Source organism: Choristoneura fumiferana, chromosome 3 (assembly GCF_025370935.1).
Source record: "Choristoneura fumiferana chromosome 3, NRCan_CFum_1, whole genome shotgun sequence".
NCBI classification, from domain to species: domain Eukaryota; kingdom Metazoa; phylum Arthropoda; class Insecta; order Lepidoptera; family Tortricidae; genus Choristoneura; species Choristoneura fumiferana.
The window spans coordinates 10,824,976-10,841,960 of record NC_133474.1 but is presented as its reverse complement, the minus strand read 5'-3'; the positions used below and the strand labels follow the sequence as shown (position 1 = coordinate 10,841,960).

The window sequence follows — 16,985 nt, the reverse complement described above, 5'->3', positions numbered from 1 at the left end:
ATGCTTGGTAATAGGAATATTAATAAATTTTTCTCCCGTCAGCGTGCAGCACTAGCACAAAACCCTAAACAGTTTTTCGAGTATGTCTTAAATGCCATAAAATCGTATTATTTCAATTAATTTTTTGGAAATATAGCTCTATCATATCGTATCGATGTAAAATATCATGTTACTAACATGATATTAAAAAAATATATATATTATCACGATTTCTATAGGTACTAATACTCTTTGGTCATGATCTGTCATGGCGACAAAATATAAAGAGAACTGACCTCAGAGAACTGACATTATGATGGGTTGGCGTTAGTGTCGCCCCCTGCGCAGAGCCAAAGCAAATATGCCCTATTATGGATGATCAAAACGTAGGATCAAAACCAGCTAAACAACGCGAGATTAATGTGCGAGAAATAATGCTATATAATATCTTACATTATTTATTACAGCTGCTGCATATATTTTGTACCTATAAATATCAACAGCTTAAGAAAATACTTTGAGATCATTTGTGTATATTGCGTCGTTTTCGGTAGCCTTCTCAGTCAACAAATCGGTAGTCCCATACAACTCTTCCGTACGATTATCTGCCGTACTTCTGCAAAAAAAAAAACTCATATATCACTGTCCTCTAATAGTTTTTTAATGTTTTATGCGGTGAAATAGGTCCTTAACTTCGTTCATAAAATACAAAGAGGATGCTCGAACAGCTCGACTGGCTGAATGAGAGCAGTCCTGTTGCGGTTGAACACAAATGCACAAGGACTGCATAGAGCAGTTGGGTTGAAGTCGATTCCGACCTCTGCCTGTAGAAGTCGTTGTTGCCGGCTGCACGGGAGCGGTCGTGTCGCGGTTGGAGTCAACTGCTCGACCTCGACGACTGACCCAAGCAGCAAGCAGTCCTTTGCAGTTGTTTTGACCATAATGCGACTGCTCCGATGCAGCTGTCTGAGTAAGTGGGGTATATGCGGGGCATGTAGATAGAAAGCGCCGAGTAGTCGGTGCGAATTGTAGCAATGCATATGCGGCGGGTCGGGCAGCTCTCTGTTGCCAGCTGCAAGATGAGGGTAGACTGTACGGTGACTGTTTGACTGTAAACGAACTGAACGAACGAACAAAGTGAACATTAATTTTGTATTGAAACTTAAGATCACCATACCGCTGTCGGTGTATGGAGGCCTAAGAGGTGTTGTTTGTAAATTTTAGAACAATTTTAGACATAATGTTTCATGGACACATTTACTTCTTAAGACGTACACAATCGATATCTAAATAGAAGTAGTGTAAGTTTTTTTTTTCAAAACAACCGGGTTTGATTCCCGAGCTGAGTACAGGTTTTTTTTTAAAATGCATGAATGCAGTTTTTTTTTGTTATTAAAATCGATGTCATGGTTCCTAAGAAGAAATTTTCGTATGTCGTATAGTTTCAGACTTTCCCATACTGACCGATATAATTGGGCCACCCTGTATAGAAAATACAAACTGAGACATGGATGCACAGAATAACCAGAAAGAGACCAGCGCTGGGAATCGAACTCAGGTCCTCAGCATTCCGTGCTCCGTGCACCCCTACAACCCCTACACCACCGTTGGACAGGAGTCTAGACACAAATTTCTCCTATGCACACATATCCCAGGTTGCTTTTTTCCTACTAGGTACGCTACTTAAGCAGCAGCACTAGCGACATCTATGTTTAGCTCTCATCGAGAGACGTCAACATTTTTTCGGAACTTACCGCTCACCCAAGAGATGTCGCTACTAAGCAATCAAATTATGATTGGTTTTTCTGTGAAACCATGTCGCAGTTTGTATTTTCGATGTGGTTTTCACGGGATGACCGTAAAAGTAACAAATTTGGGGTTGAAATAAAAAGTACAAAAAGACTCCAAAAAAACCAATCATGATAAGTATATTCATGCCAAATTACAGCTTTCTAGTACTAACCGTCTCTGAGCTTAGCCGCGAACGGACAGACAGACAGACAGACATGGCGAAACTATAAGGGTTCCTAGTTGACTACAGAACCCTAAAAAGGCGCTGTTGTTAGTATGTTATCATAATTTTAATGTAGTGTTTTTTCGGGCAGGACAACGTCTGCCGGCTCCGCTAGTCGTAATATAATTTAAATATTAGATAATAACACTATTTATGTTTTGCCCAAGCTTGAGAACTTCTTCGTACTGAAATAAGTACTTTCATGTAGGTACCTGCAGACTTTGCCTTTGACAATGTCATTTCATGTATTAATTTAAAAACGACATATTATGTGGTCAATCGTATTCTAATCTCGACTTGATTGATAATACTAACCTGCCGTTAACGCGATTGATATCCTCTTCACCCGACAGACTATCCGAATCGTCGTTGAGAGATATTTGGGAGTCTGAAAAAAAGCAAGTTCAAATTATTACATACTTAAGTGGTATTTAAATTAGTATTAGTGGCTAAATATTTTGTCACATATGTCAAATCTACAATCATTTTATGCGTTAAAGTTAGGCTGGAATGAGCCGCTTTGCATTAAGGTGGCACGACTTCCATACTCATTTATTTACATAATCATGTGCGCTTGAAAGAATAATTTGAAACTAAAACCACATCTGTTGACGTTTACTTTGTTTTTTATTTGAGGCATTTTTTATTTACCTAAAGAAAGCTTTTGATTAATAGCTTAATCTAGATGATTATTTTAGTTAATTTTTGTCAATATGTGAGTGGATGGCGACAGTATCGTACGCCAACGGCTCCATTAGTAGTGTGCGTTGAGGCTACGTTGTCAATTCGCCGACAATTCCTTGCCAAGCGGCGTTGCCAGATTTCGTTTGATTTGTCTGATCAAAATCACATAAATTACCATTTAAAAGCGCGTTTCCCTTTTTTAAAATATTTTTGCTGGCCATAGGTACAAAGCCCGTCAGTCAAAAGACTGAAGCGCAACGAACAAATGTATTGTCAATTCTTTGGATTCCCGACAGAAATTAGGAAGAAAATTACATAACATGAACATATTAACAAATAAGTACTTACGGAAAATTGCATTAACAGATTATAAATTAGTAGTGATAAAATCAAACAAAGGCTGTATGGCTTGTGGCTTTAGATATTATTATTATTCCCCTTGATGGCGGCCTATGGCTTTAGCTTTTTCCTTAAGATAAAATAAAAATAAAAAATCTCACTTCTCACTTGTCAAATCGTAATTTTTTGTTCGTTTGTTGTCATGACATTGTATAAACTAATGGAGTCATTTTTTCCTAAATTAAATTATCGTAATTTGTCCTCGAAATTGGCGGGATTATCATTATCTATAATCTATAATGTGAATGTAGTTATATCTTCAAGAATTGAACTGAATTATAATTCACATTGGAAACTATGGAGCCACGAACTTATCGAAAAAATTACATAAACCATCAATACTCTGGTCTCGAAAAAGACGCATTATAAGGAAATTAAAAAGTAAGTACAGTAGAGGCTAAGTACAACATACAACTTCCACCACCCCCCGTGGGTGCCGTAGAAATCGGCTGAGGGATAATATCAGAAGATGGGCAGCAGCGTTTTCCAAGCAACCCCCCACATCCTATACTGCGCTCGTCAACCCGCTTATCAAGCGTGGCGAGTATTGGCAACACGGGAAAATATGGGGGAGGCCTAAAGTCCACCGGTGAACGTCCTGTGGCTGATATGATATGATGATAATGACGGTGATGGTAATATAGAAATAATTATTATAAAATTGCCCGTCTGAGTTGGAATGAAAATGAATACAGAGTGAAAAACACTGTCAAAACATACATTGTCGGCTGGTAAGCTGTGTATGAGACTGGCACAAGACTGGGAAAGTGGCGTGAAAATGCAAGAGGCCTTTACTCAGCAGTGGTTGTATGTGGGCTAATTTGATTGATCGATATAAATAAATAAATAAAAACTGAATTAGTGATGGACTTTTTTATTTGTTGTTCAAAAGAACCTTCGATTACTACCCAACCAATTAAATTTGAAATAAAAATAAACAAGTCGCACCTTTATAATTAAACTGAAACAATTCGAAATATTCATAGTTCCAAAATAAACTTAAATAAAACACAATATGGTTAAATTTTAATTTCAGTTTAATTTTAAAGGTGCGATTAGTCTAATTTGATATTTTCACGTGTTTTTCGTTGAAGGAAAATATTGTAAAGACACGTACACAAACCTGCAAAATAATTAATGTTGTGTGCTATATTTCAATTCACACTGGGCCTGCGTTAAAAATAACGCCCAAGCCCTCATTGTGAGAGAAGGCCTGTATGTATGTATAGGGATAATGATTATGACTAATTTTCTCATAGTATGTATGCATGTATGTAAACTCTTTATTGTAATAAATAATAGTACATTGTGTCTTAAGGGCGGTAAATAAGGAATTACGAACGAGAGTCTGACTTCGGGCTTTAATGAGTCGATGTTCGTAATTCTAGTACCGCCCGTGCGACATACAATGTTTTTCATCACATTTGCGAGTAAAATTTTATACTTCTAAAAGAAAAAATATAATTCTTCCAGATATTGGCGATACTTAGGCTGCGCTCTTGGTAGCGCCACCCTCCCCCTTCCGTAGCATGCGCCGCAACGTGCGTGTGCAGCTGGGCTACTACGAAACTCGAAGTTCGTATCGTACCGTCTCTCTCTCGCTCTCGTATTATATAGTATAAGTGTCAAAGGGACCGCACGACACGAATTTCGAGTTTCGTAGTAGCCCAGCAGGTGGGCCTGCAGCAGCGCGCGCAGCAGTATCAGTACGGGCACTCATTTACCGACCTTGGGCTTGACGACAAGCAAATAAATAAACGTTGAGTTACGGTCAAGGAAAATGAATCACGTACTAGGGTGGAACCAATGTGCTACTAATGTCATGTTGACATCCCATACATCTGCCAAAGAATCACAGCGAAATTGGATATGAAAAGGTTTCACCCTGGTACGTATTTCGGTTCCTTGACTTGTAAAGGCGAACTTAACAGGTCCGTCTGTCTGTCTGTCCGTCCGTTCGTTTGTCACAGGCATTTTACTCGAAAACTACAAGATGAACTAACTACAGATGTCTTGTCAAAGCCGCTATTTAGTTTTGTAGTTAAATAAATATTTATAGGGGTTGGTATGGGGGCATCCATACACGTAACAGAAATTGAAAAAAAAAAAAAAAAAAAAAAAAAAGATTTTTTTTAACTCGCTGCAACGTGTGGCACATAGTTCGACAGCTCTTTTGAAAAGATGGTAAGGTTTCTCAAAAACTTTTTTGATTAAGTGAAGTTTTCCAGAAATAATCGCTCCCAAAGTAGGAAAAATTGTGTCCCCCTCGCTATCTTGTAAACCGTTTGTCCAAAAAATATGGAAAGGTAACGCTTAATAAATACTTTTAACGAACATTGGTTTCAACAAGATCGGATATACCGTTTTTGAGTTATTGCCGAAAAACTGCGCTTCTCAACAAAGGGACGCATGTGCCGTGAAGATAAGCTCTTTTTCTGGTAATACATTTTAAGACTGTAGTGTTTTAATTGTGTTATAACATATTACTTGATTTTTTTCGTAATGGCTACGGAAACCTATCTTGGGCGTGTCCGACACGCTCTTGGCCGGTTTTTTATTTTTATTTTATCTTATTGAAAAAGCTAAAGCCACAAGCCATGCAGCCTTTGTCTACTAATTTACAATCCGTTAATGCAATTTTCCGTACTTATTTGTTAATACGTTCATGTTATGTGATTTTCTTTCTAATTTCTGTCGAAAATACAAAGAATTGGCAATGCATTTGTTCGTTGCGCTTCATTCTTTTGACCGACGGACTTTGTACCTATGGCCAGCAAAAATATTGAAGAAAAAGGGAAACGCGCTTCAAAATGGTAATTATGTGATTTTGATCAGACAAATCAAACGAAATCTGGCATCGCCGCTTAGGCGGCGAGTTGACAACATCGCCTCACTCAACGCACACTACTAATCGAGCCGTTGGCGTACGATACGGTCAGTGGCGTAGCTAGGTAACCTAGGGCCCTGGGGCAAATAAAAAAAATGGGGCCCACTGCTATCAAAACTGGTAAGGTTTTTTGAAGTAAAATCATTATATATACAAATACTTTAAAAATGCTAAGCAACTTTATCATCAGCTATAAAGCAGAATTTCGAGGGCCCCCTGAGCTTGAGGGCCCCGGGGCACTGCCACGCCTAGCCCCTTGGTAGCTACGCCACTGGATACGGTTGCCGTCCACTCACATATTGATAAAAATGAACTAAAATAATCATCTAGATTAAGCTATTAATCAAAAGCTTTCTTTGGGCAAATAAAAAATGCCTCAAACAGAGAACAAAATAAACGTCAATAGATGTGATTTTAGTTTCAAATTATTATTTCAAGCGCACATGATTGTGTAAATAAATTAGTATGGAAGTCGAGCCCCCTTAACATCATTAATTGAGATAACTATTTAAAAAAAAACCGGTCATGTGCGAGTCGGACTCGCGCACCGAGTGTTCCGTGCATATTTATAGGTATGTAAGTAAACTGGAATCGTGTCTTGAAGATATTTCTCGCTTTTTCCGAGTGAGTATAATACATCCAGTGTATGCAGAGCCCTACTCTTAAGAATGTACGCAGTGTGGGATCAGATTATATGGGTCATTGATATTTACAGACAGACATAAAAAATCAAGATTTTCAGACTTTTCTATTTGGTTGTGTTATAATAGCTACCTTCATACCAAATTTCAATATTCTGAGTTCACGGGAAGTACCCTGTAGGTTTTGATTCCCTTGCGAGTTTCGAAAATTTGCGGAAATTTGCAGCATAAACGGCTGGAACTTTTGATTGCGTTGGCTTAGAAGTTTGAGTTTTTCACAGCTCCAAGGGACAGTAGACCTCAGTATTAAGGGTTCCGATTTTTCCTTTTGAAGTACGGAACCCTAAAAAAACAGAAAAGCTTAATTTCACAACAGGTTTGAACCCGAACTTCCTAAGCTGTGCGTAGGATAAACTCTCGCCTAATGCAACTAGGCTAATCTGCTCTCTGATCATGACAGCGAAATTAGCAGAGACTTTTGTTTACAACAAATTACAAGCATGTATGCGAAAATATCTCAGTCGAAACTGCAGCGTTGAAGTGAAAGTATTCTCTAAATTAAAATACATCTGAAACTTGGTAGGATATATTTCAAATTTCACGCTATTGGCGTTATGCACATTAATTTATAAAAAAACGTGGGTTTTGAACACTAACGTCATCTACCGTAGTGCCTAGCTGACCGTGACAAACGACCTTAACAGTATGCTGTTTTGTACGTCATTAAGACGCATAGAACGTTGACGTGCAGAATCGACTAATCGCATTATGGGGCTATTCCTAGTTGTCCACACCCCGTTCTTCACACACCAACTCCTGGGAATAATTCCCCTAAATTCAATTCTCACTATTGTGTACTTATTGCCGCGGCGAGTGCGAAGTGGGAATTCCTATTTCCATATGTTCGCACTACGGACAACTGGGAAAAAAGATTCTCAGTAGTTTTCTAATTTTTTTTACACAACTGACTGACTGACTGTCCGAGTTACATTATTTAATCTTTTTTTTTTAATCATTAGGTATTAAGTTTACTACTTTAGTGTGGGTCGGTTTATGGTATCAACTTCCGAATTATCATAAGGGCCTTTGCATACCGTGTTTTTTAAACGCACCGTCGACGAACGATTGTATCGAAACAAACGCGAAACAAATGCGACACGCACGCGAGTTGTGTGGCTGCTCTATGGAAAGAAAAACGTATCTGCAGTACTACACAAAAATAAATCTCTATAACCTGTGATTTCTGTACTCCTTACTATGTGTCGGTGTTCAATAAAGAGTCAGTACCAGGGCGACCAAGCTTTGCTCGGGCTAAAACTCGGCAACTATCGTTTTCCCAGAGATAAGACCAAGTTAGATCGATTTTTCATCCCCGAAAACCCCTACATACCTTTCATCGAAATCGTTGGAGCCGTTATCGAGATCCCCGAAATATATTTATATATATACAAGAATTGCTTGTTTAAAGGTATTAGATTGTAATTGTATTGTACACGTACCAGAGGTGGCGAGGCGGTGTGTGGTGAGGTACTCGGCCGACAGGTACGGCGGCAGGTCGTCGGGCGCGTCGCCGGCGCCGCCCTCCGCGCCCAGGCTCTCCACCACAGACAGCCACTGCCCGTTATGGCAGCGGAACCGCTCGACCTTACCACAGAACACATTAGCTTAACGCAGTGTTACTCAAACTTTTTCAGGACACGGCCCCCCTTGGTTTCAAAAATATTTGGCGACCCTCCACTTACACTTATTTTTATTTGTATTATCTTACGTTGATGATAATATAAACATTGAATGATCATACACAATAACAGTTAGAGTATTTGAAAGATACTGCGACCCCCTTAAGTTAGATTAGATTGAAAAGACTGGCTTAACAATACTTAACATATCCTTTTTAAGCTGACGGTACTGCATGGTGGCCAAAGCTCAATAAAAAAAAACACAAGCTCAGTACCAGAGAGCGGAATTTTCGTGGCACTTTTGATCTGTCATAGTGATTTGCAGATAAGATAATCGTTATATAGTATAGTGCACTCTACGGCCCTAAGATACAGGCTCTGCCTAGTTTGGGGTCTGCCAGATATTTACTTTGTATGTTGCTGATGTCTATGATTTTTAGAAATTAATTATTATTATTAAATTTCTCACTTATCGAATCTACCTAAATGATGTCGATATATTAGACTTTAAATTAGATTGTCGTAAACTTATCATGTAATGTAGAGCGTTCTTCTTACGCATACAAATGGATATTTTGACTGTAAAAGAAGTAGTTTAAAACCAGTAAATATGAAAAAAAAATCTATTTATTTTATACAGTAAATAATATATCTGTCTGTTGTTGTGTTATAAACTTGTTAATCACACTACAACAGACTTTCAACATAAAATTGAAAAAAAAAAAACAGAACTGAAATAATTAAATTAGAAATTGTTAACTATTTGTTGTTTTCATTGAATTTTTCTTTTGCACATTTTTAACTGCTCGAAAGTTAATTGGAAGAGAACGCTCTTTACCATAAGGCCGCCTATTGTGTTCCTCTATTTTGAATCTTCTTTAGTATCTGTGTTGTGTATCGAAATTTGTATATCGAAAGTCGATGAGCGAAAAGTCACTATGACAGATCAAAAATGCCACGAAGATTGAAGTTCGCCTTTGTACTCTTTATTTTGTTGTTTTCTTTTTGTATTATTTTGTGTTTTATGTACAATAAAGTATTTTCATCACACTTGCTCGTAAAAAGTGTCGAAACATGCAGGCTACCTTGGTTGCAACCCCCCAAATAAAACCCTCGACCTTAATGTGCTTGTCGTGAAACCCGTGGTCGGTAAATGAATCATTGCGCGTACAAATTTTCTTGTCATGAAGCCCAAGGTCGGTAAATGAGTCAGTGCCCGTACTGATGGCGCTGCGCATGGCGTAGCAGCAGGACCACATGCACACGCGGCTCAGGCGCATGCTGAGGGAGGGGGAGGGCGACGCTGCCAAGAGCGCAGCCCTTAGGCCAATATTTGGAAGAATTATATTTTCTCTTTTAGAAATATAAAATTTTACTCGCAAATGTGATGAAAAACGTTGTATGTCGCACGGGCAGTACTAGAATTACCAACATCGACTCATTAAAGCCCTCAGTCTTTGACTTCGGGCTTCTAATAGACTCTCGTTCGTAATTCCTTATTTACCGCCCTTAAGACACAATGTACTATTTTATTTAAGTCTCATATCGAGCAAATAAAATAGTGGTACAGAATTTTAGGATATACTGGCTACGTTATAATGGTTGAGCAAATCAAACAGCACTAGTTACCTTGATCCTTGCCGCCCAGTCGTTCGGCATTTGTGATATAATATCCAGGCACGCGTCGCACATCTTTCGAATCTCAACGTTCTTATCTTGCATAAGATCAATGAGATACGCCGGGGCTTCTGTAAAAAAAAGAAATGTAGGTTGAGGATTACCATTGTTGCGCGTGATATTTGATTATAACATTATAACTCGAAAAAGTGTAAAACTTTCCTTTTAAACGGAATCACGTACCAGGGTGGAACCTTTGTGCTCTAATGTTATGTTGACAACCCATACATCTGCCAAAGAAATCATAGCGAAATTGGTTATGAAAAGGTTCCACCCTGGTATTCAGTTTCCTCGACTGTACAGTCAACAAAAAGTACAGACTACAGTCAGCAAAAGGCTTTATAGAAAATGAAATTTTTAACAAGAGACTATATGGGTGACCTGTGCGCGTGACCAGGTACTCTGCGGCGGCGGGGTGCGCCAGCAGCTGTCTGAAGGCGACGACGGTCTGCAGCACGTGGTCGTCGTCGGCCTGTCGCGCGCGCAGTGCGGCCACCAGCGCGTCGGGCGCGGCCGCGCGCGCCAGGGCCAGCGCCGCGCGCGCGCAGCCCGCCAGCGCGCCCGCCAGCACCACGCCCTCCAACACCAGCTCCGGGTCTTTGTTGCTCTCTGCACAAACAGACCGCCTACCTCACAGTGACTGCTGCCGTGGAAACAATGACGGCTATAGTTTTTTGTCTTTCTAGATGTCGCCACTGTTGCGTGAAGTTTTTAAGTGTGGCTTTCAAAGTCTGTTATTACGGGCGTGAAAACAAAGTTTATATTCCGAAACTGTCTCAAAACACAGACATTCATTGCCGCGTAACGCATAATTGCCATAATTAATTACAGGTATTGCAAAATATTCACAAAATTATTCTAATTATAAATAAACCCGCATAGCTCACCCAAAAACTATGAGATTTGACATTTCAGAGACCTCACGCTACACTAGCGCCTCTAGCGGCGAATTCATACGCGATAGCCCTCATTGTAGGCCAATAACAAACCATTCAGCCGATATTTAGAGTATGACAACTACCTACATTCCTATCATGTAGCTGTAGTAAGCTGTAGGTACATTCGAGTTCATAAACTTGTGAGCAAAAAGGACCCAGGACCTAAAGTATGGAAAATGTGGTTTCAGTTAAATATCCTGAGATTTTCATATGTTATAGATTTCAAAGTTCTGATCAAATGACTCTAAGGGTGCTACCTTTTTCCGTGTACCTCTCAGAGTTTAGTTTAGTTTTTTAGACACTTTTGTGCAGGACATATAAATATCAAAATCTCAGGTTATGTAACTAAAACCACATTTTCCATACTTTAGGTCCGGGGTCCTTTGATCAAAAATTTTTGCTCACAAGTTTATGAACTCGACTGTACCTACAGCCTGGTTTGGCCTATGGCCTCTCAACCTGAGGATCGTAGATTCAAATCCGGGCTTGCACCTCGGAGTTTATCGAAATTCTTGTGCACAATTAGGTACATATCAAATTTACCACACAAACATCATGAGGAAACTTGCAAAAACATGTGAAGCAAATTAATGGTGTGTGTGAAGTTCCTAATACGCACTGGGTCTGCGTGGGAACTACGGCCCAAGCCCTCTCTTTCGGAGGAGAAGCTTGTGCCCAGCAGTGGGACGTATAGGCTGAGGCATGAGATGATGATGATAATGAACCATCTGCTAAAATTTTACGTAGGTATGAAGTTGTTGGTTGCCATGTTGAAGCATCAAAAATATGGCAGAAAGATAGTGGCACAGTCATTTCATTTTTAGGGTTCCGGAGCCAAAATTCAACCCTTAAAATAGTTCCGCCATGTCTGTCTGTCTGTCTGTCCGTCCGTCCACGGCTTTGCTCAGGGACTATCAATGCTAGAAAGCTGTAATTTTGGACGGATATATATTGCAAACTATGCCGACAAAATGGTACAATAAAAAAGGTGAGAGGTATCGTTGGATAGGTTTTTTAAAACCATTAGGGGTTTGCTAAGACGATTTTTCGATTAATTGATTTTTTTGCGAAATATTCAACTTTAAAGTGCAAATTTTCATTAAAATCGAGCTTCTCCCCACTCTAAAATCTAATCCGGGGGGTGGAAAACATTTGAAAAAATTCAGAATGGTAGTAAGTATATCAAACTTTCGAGGAAAACTATAACGGCTAAGTTTGCTTGAGAATTATTAGTAGTTTAAGAGTAGGTAAATAGCAGCCTTAAGGTATAAAATAACTTACCTAAACTTGTAAGATTCCGTATAAAATACGTAATCCTTAAAGAAATATTACTTAATTTTTTCGTAATGGCTACGGAACGTAGTTTTGGGCGTGTCCTACACGCTCTTGGCCGGTTTTTTTCTCTTTTAAATAGGAGTGTTAGCTGTTTAACAGGATGTCTTCAAATTCTTTCGAATTATTTCAGGAGGTTATTGGGTTAGTTAAAATGAACGCCGCTGCAAAGTTTTTCATCAAAGTTTTTTACTCGAAGTGTAGCCTTGCCTTTGATGCGGTACACTTTGAACCAGGGATGTAACGTATGTGGTTTTATCGGAACCGAAAACGGAACCGGGACCAGAATCGGAGCCTGAGTGATAGGTGGACGAGATGTTAAGGTCTACTAAATCTGAGGGTTTATTGCGTAACGTTTCTGACACTCGCTATCACAATCAAATGATAGTTTTCGCATACAAAGTGTCAGAAACGTTACATAACTAGGTAGGTAGCCCTTTGTATGTTTTTGATGTACGCTGCTCATGACCAGTCGCTGCTCTAAGCATCCGCAAACAAACTTCCGTTTGAAAAGTAACGGAACCGGAACCAAAACGGATGTTTAATATCAAACGGAATTGGAGCTCCGTAACATCAATGCTTTGAACATCATCAATGTATGAAAACGTTTGTTAATCACAATTAAAAAGTCCCTAAAATATTTACAGGGGTGTCCAGTCAAACTAACCCAACCACCTTCTGAAATATTTCGGAAGAATTTGAAGGCAATTTGTAAATATTACCTCTTCATCACATTACATTTACACAATATTTAACCATAATTTGAACATTCTATTAAAAGTTCACATTTTGTAACACATACGTGATTAAAGACATTCTTACCAGGATCCAAAATGTTCATGATGCACGGTATGAGATTGTACCGCTCAACGACGGCATAGATGTCGATGCTGGTGTTAAAATCGAGGATATTGCTCAACGTGCCGATGCACTCGATTACGAACTCTTCGCCCGCGTCGTTGCTCGTCACCGCTCCCGCTATGTCCCCAACAAATTCCTAAAAAACATTGCACTTGTGAGAAAGGATGCTCAAAGCATGCTTTCCAAAGCACGAAACAACACAAGAAAATATTACGACGACGCGACTTCGTCTGCCGAGAATTTATTTATCGCTATCCCGCTAGACCTTAGCAAGTTTCAAGAATAAAAACTAACCTATATTCTTCCCAGGGTCACAAACTATCTCCATACCAAATTTCATCTTAACCAGTTCAGTGGTTTAATGGAGAAGAGCTGAGAAATAGATTAATATCTATTACTAATGTAAGGATCAGTGGCACAGGGTTCATACAAGTCGACTCCCACCGGCTTGCCGAAATTCTTCTGCCTAATAAGGAAAGATTTATGATAGCACGTACCACAAACAAGGGTTTGTTCGGCGCGTGATGCGACAGGTTCCGGACTAGTTTCATGAGCATGGTATTCTTATGTCTGAAGGCGCGCGTGAGGAGCTCCCTCAGCCGGCCTTCGGCGGCCATCTGCTGCGCCGCGCGCTCGCACCATGCGAGGTTCACGCACAGCGCCAGCAGCACGTCGGTCGTGCCCGCGCCGCCACTGCCGATCTCACTCTCACTACTCACGTTCAGCAGAAGCATGTCTGTCAACTGGAATAAAAGTTCAAATTTACAAATAACAAGGGGGGCTACTATGAAATTCGAAAACCGAAGTTCGTATCGTACCGTCCCTCCCACTCTCGTATTAAATAATAGAAGCGTCAGCAGGGTGGCAAGATACGAAGTTCGAATTTTGCACTTTGTAGTAGGCCTGAACTGGTTTATCCCTTCTTATTCAGGACCAGGCAGGACACTTCACTGAAAACGGAAAATGACGTGGCCTGCTGCTATTCTGCAGAAGACTCAGATTTTGAGAAAGTTTTATAGAATAAATACAGACACTCACCAGTTTGACACAGTCAGATTGTGTGAACATTAACTTGACTCGGTCATCCATGCTCAGATGGTAAAGGATTTTCATTGCCAAGTTGATGTGTTTATCATCACCTGTAATATTAATTATCAGTTTAGAGCATTGACTTAATTACTTTTTTTGGACATACCTAAGTATTTCATCAACAATTTATCAAAAATATAACTCACTTGTGAAGTTAATAAACTTTTGCAGCAAGCCTATTTTGATTATTTTGTTGCGCATTTTTGTATCAAATGTAAGATTGAACAATAGTTTCAGTGTGACATTTACTAAATCAGCATTAGGGGATTCGAGCAAGGGCGCCAATTTTTCAATGATATTCTTTGATGCCATGCTATTTTTATTTTCAACAAAAATTGAAAGTTTCTGTAGGAATGACACAATTAGAATAAGTAAATCAATGTTGGAATGCCTTTCCATTGCTCCAATGAGGAGTCCCACAATATCTTTCTTGTGCATTTTCTCCTCAACTTTAACATTATCTGCAACATTAAGGAGCATGTAAAACGCTACCCTAAGAAGCTGTTCTTGTCTTTTTGAGAGAGTCTTTAGTTTTCGTTTCATTTGTTCCTCATCATTTTTAGAAAGGCATTCATCAGAGGCGTTACACAAGTCTTCATGGTAGCTGGAGACTAGAGAGCGGCTTTTTTGAATGTTGACATCAGCTACAGCCCAGGTGCCGGATTTCGGGCGTCGTTTAGGCTCAGGAATGCGACTCTTTGGTGGTTCACTCTGTGAAAATAATAAATTGTGGTTTTTGAAATAGAATCAGAATAGAATACATACAATGGTTACACAGAAAATTGGTTTAGCTACAAAATATTTAAGAAAATCACCAAATAATTTTACAAATCCTTTTATTTATGTTTTACTAGCTTTTGCCCGCGGCTCCGCCCGCGTGGTATTCGGTTATCGCGCGCAATTCCCTCGGGAACGTGAATTTTTCCGGGATATAAAGTAGCCTATGTCACTCTCGGGCCCATACTATCTCTATGCCAAAAATCATGTTGATCCATCGCTCCGTTACGGCATCAAAGACGGACAAACACACTTTCGCATTTATAATATTAGTATGGATTTTCACTTACTTTATCAGGAGTTGGAACTTGCTTCTTGCCCTCCACTTTTTCCTTCCACTGGTCATATCTTTTGAGCTCATAGTCTATTACATCCATACAGAGAGACCCGATTTTGTATTGAATTATTATTGGGTGGAATTCATTGTAAGTTGAAAAGCAGAAAAATGAATAAACAATATTGGTGCTCAACTCTATGCTTCTTTTCCACTCTTCTCTTAGCACCCTTGACAGGGCACTCAATAAGGCTTCTGTAATTGGAAAATAAGCATGTAATGAAATAGTTGAAAAGTGTCTTAACTATTTTCACAACAGATTAATCATTTATCTGATGAATCAAGAGTAACATATAACTGCAGGTTACATTCCAAAGTAGGTAATAAGGAATACATAAGCAATTTTGATACAAACCACTATTTTTTTTTACACAAAAAAGATTGTTTACTTATTCTCAGAAAAATATTTAAACATCAGAACTGAATTTACAGTGAGGAAACACTTTTTGCTTTGGGAAGTTATTGAAAAGATGGTACTCACACAGTTTTAATTACAGTTGTAGTTACACAAAAAAATAATAAAACACCTATTTTTATAAAAAATTGGCAGAGAACATAAGAGAAGTTATTGAATATTTATTTTCCATAATTCAAAAATGGACTAACTAATTCTTATTTATTAAAATGGGTAACACTGAAAAAGATTGCTATAAAACATCTTTTAGTTTCCCAAGCTCTCACATTGTCACATATGCATACCATTTCTGGCTAATTCTATCAGATTGTCAGGATTTCTAGCAAGCTGCAAGATTAATGCAGATCCTTTGATTTTCTCTGGTATATCATCATACAGCAATTCCACATAGTCATCAATACTGTTTAGGACAGCTACTGGAACACTTTCCACTGGACTCATGGTAGCCTAACAACAATTAAACCTGAAATGTTTAAGATTATATTAGAGGCACACACTATAAGCCTCACTACATGGTATATGAAGTGATTCATAAAGCATTCTTTCACATAGTTGTACATCTTAAGTATTAAATATTTATTCATGCAGAACAAGGTCATGTTTTCAGTGAGGATTTGCTTTATTTCTTAAATTGTATTTTGATTTAAATAATTTTACAAGTAATTTCGAGCCTACGTATTTTGTTAAGTAATTTTTAAGAAGAAAAGAACTGAAAAGCAGTTAGTCCAGCTGCTGACCAAGAGGCGCGTCCACACGCCTACGTAACCTTGGTATTTTAGTCCTGCGCAGTACTATTAACGCGCGGTTGGTTATTTCAACTCAAATACTTAGTTAAAAATTATCAATTATCAAACAGATGGGTACTACAGATTCAGGATTATTCTTCTACTTTGCTGATCAGTCGCTAAAAGACGGAAAAAATAGCTTAAAGTACTCACCCTTGTTTGCTATAGAGGGTATGATAATTAATTGTTATTCAATAAAAATAAAAACTTTAATACTGATAAAAATTAGTGCGAAAATTTCAAAAATATTACTATCGATCTTTCTTCCCTAAAAGTGGTATTGATATTGATGTTGTGACACAATGTATTGAGATCAATTGAGATTTGAGATTGAGTTTGGATTGAGTATTGTATTGGACTGACAGTGACAGTGATCAGCAGGGCTACTACGAAACTCGAAACTCATATAAATATTTGATGTTGTTGGCTAAACTGATTTAGTTTGTAATTTTGCCGTATATCAATACTATCTTGAGTTGAGGTGAAATTACATG

General features: G+C 38.7%; 1 protein-coding gene across 2 annotated transcripts; it reads right to left on the bottom strand.

The window, feature by feature from the left end:
* Positions 1-421: 421 nt before the first annotated feature.
* Kap3 (kinesin associated protein 3) lies at positions 422-16,857 on the bottom strand. 2 transcript variants are annotated; one of them, XM_074085574.1, is made up of 12 exons: positions 16,645-16,857; positions 15,991-16,169; positions 15,248-15,486; positions 14,327-14,891; positions 14,130-14,230; positions 13,589-13,834; positions 13,053-13,227; positions 10,342-10,569; positions 9,913-10,031; positions 8,104-8,248; positions 2,309-2,381; positions 422-595 (listed from the first exon to the last, which is right to left on the bottom strand). In XM_074085574.1, exons 2-12 carry the CDS (start codon positions 16,145-16,147, stop codon positions 484-486), a joined length of 2,160 nt encoding a protein of 719 aa, XP_073941675.1. In that variant the 5' UTR covers positions 16,148-16,169; positions 16,645-16,857; the 3' UTR covers positions 422-483. The 2 variants fall into 2 exon arrangements, with proteins under 2 accessions (XP_073941675.1, XP_073941676.1); XM_074085575.1 differs by lacking the exon at positions 16,645-16,857 and adding an exon at positions 16,382-16,485.
* Positions 16,858-16,985: the final 128 nt, after the last annotated feature.

Bases quoted from the DNA above. Each gene is read 5' to 3' on its own strand.
- Kap3 (XM_074085574.1), bottom strand. From the start codon at position 16,147: ATGAGTCCAGTGGAAAGTGTTCCAGTAGCTGTCCTAAACAGTATTGAT. The intron at 14,231-14,326 runs GTGAGTTATATT...TTAATATTACAG, and splicing joins AAAGTTTATTAACTTCACAA to GTGATGATAAACACATCAAC. The intron at 10,032-10,341 runs GTCACCCATATA...TTTTTTTTACAG, and splicing joins GTACCTGGTCACGCGCACAG to AAGCCCCGGCGTATCTCATT.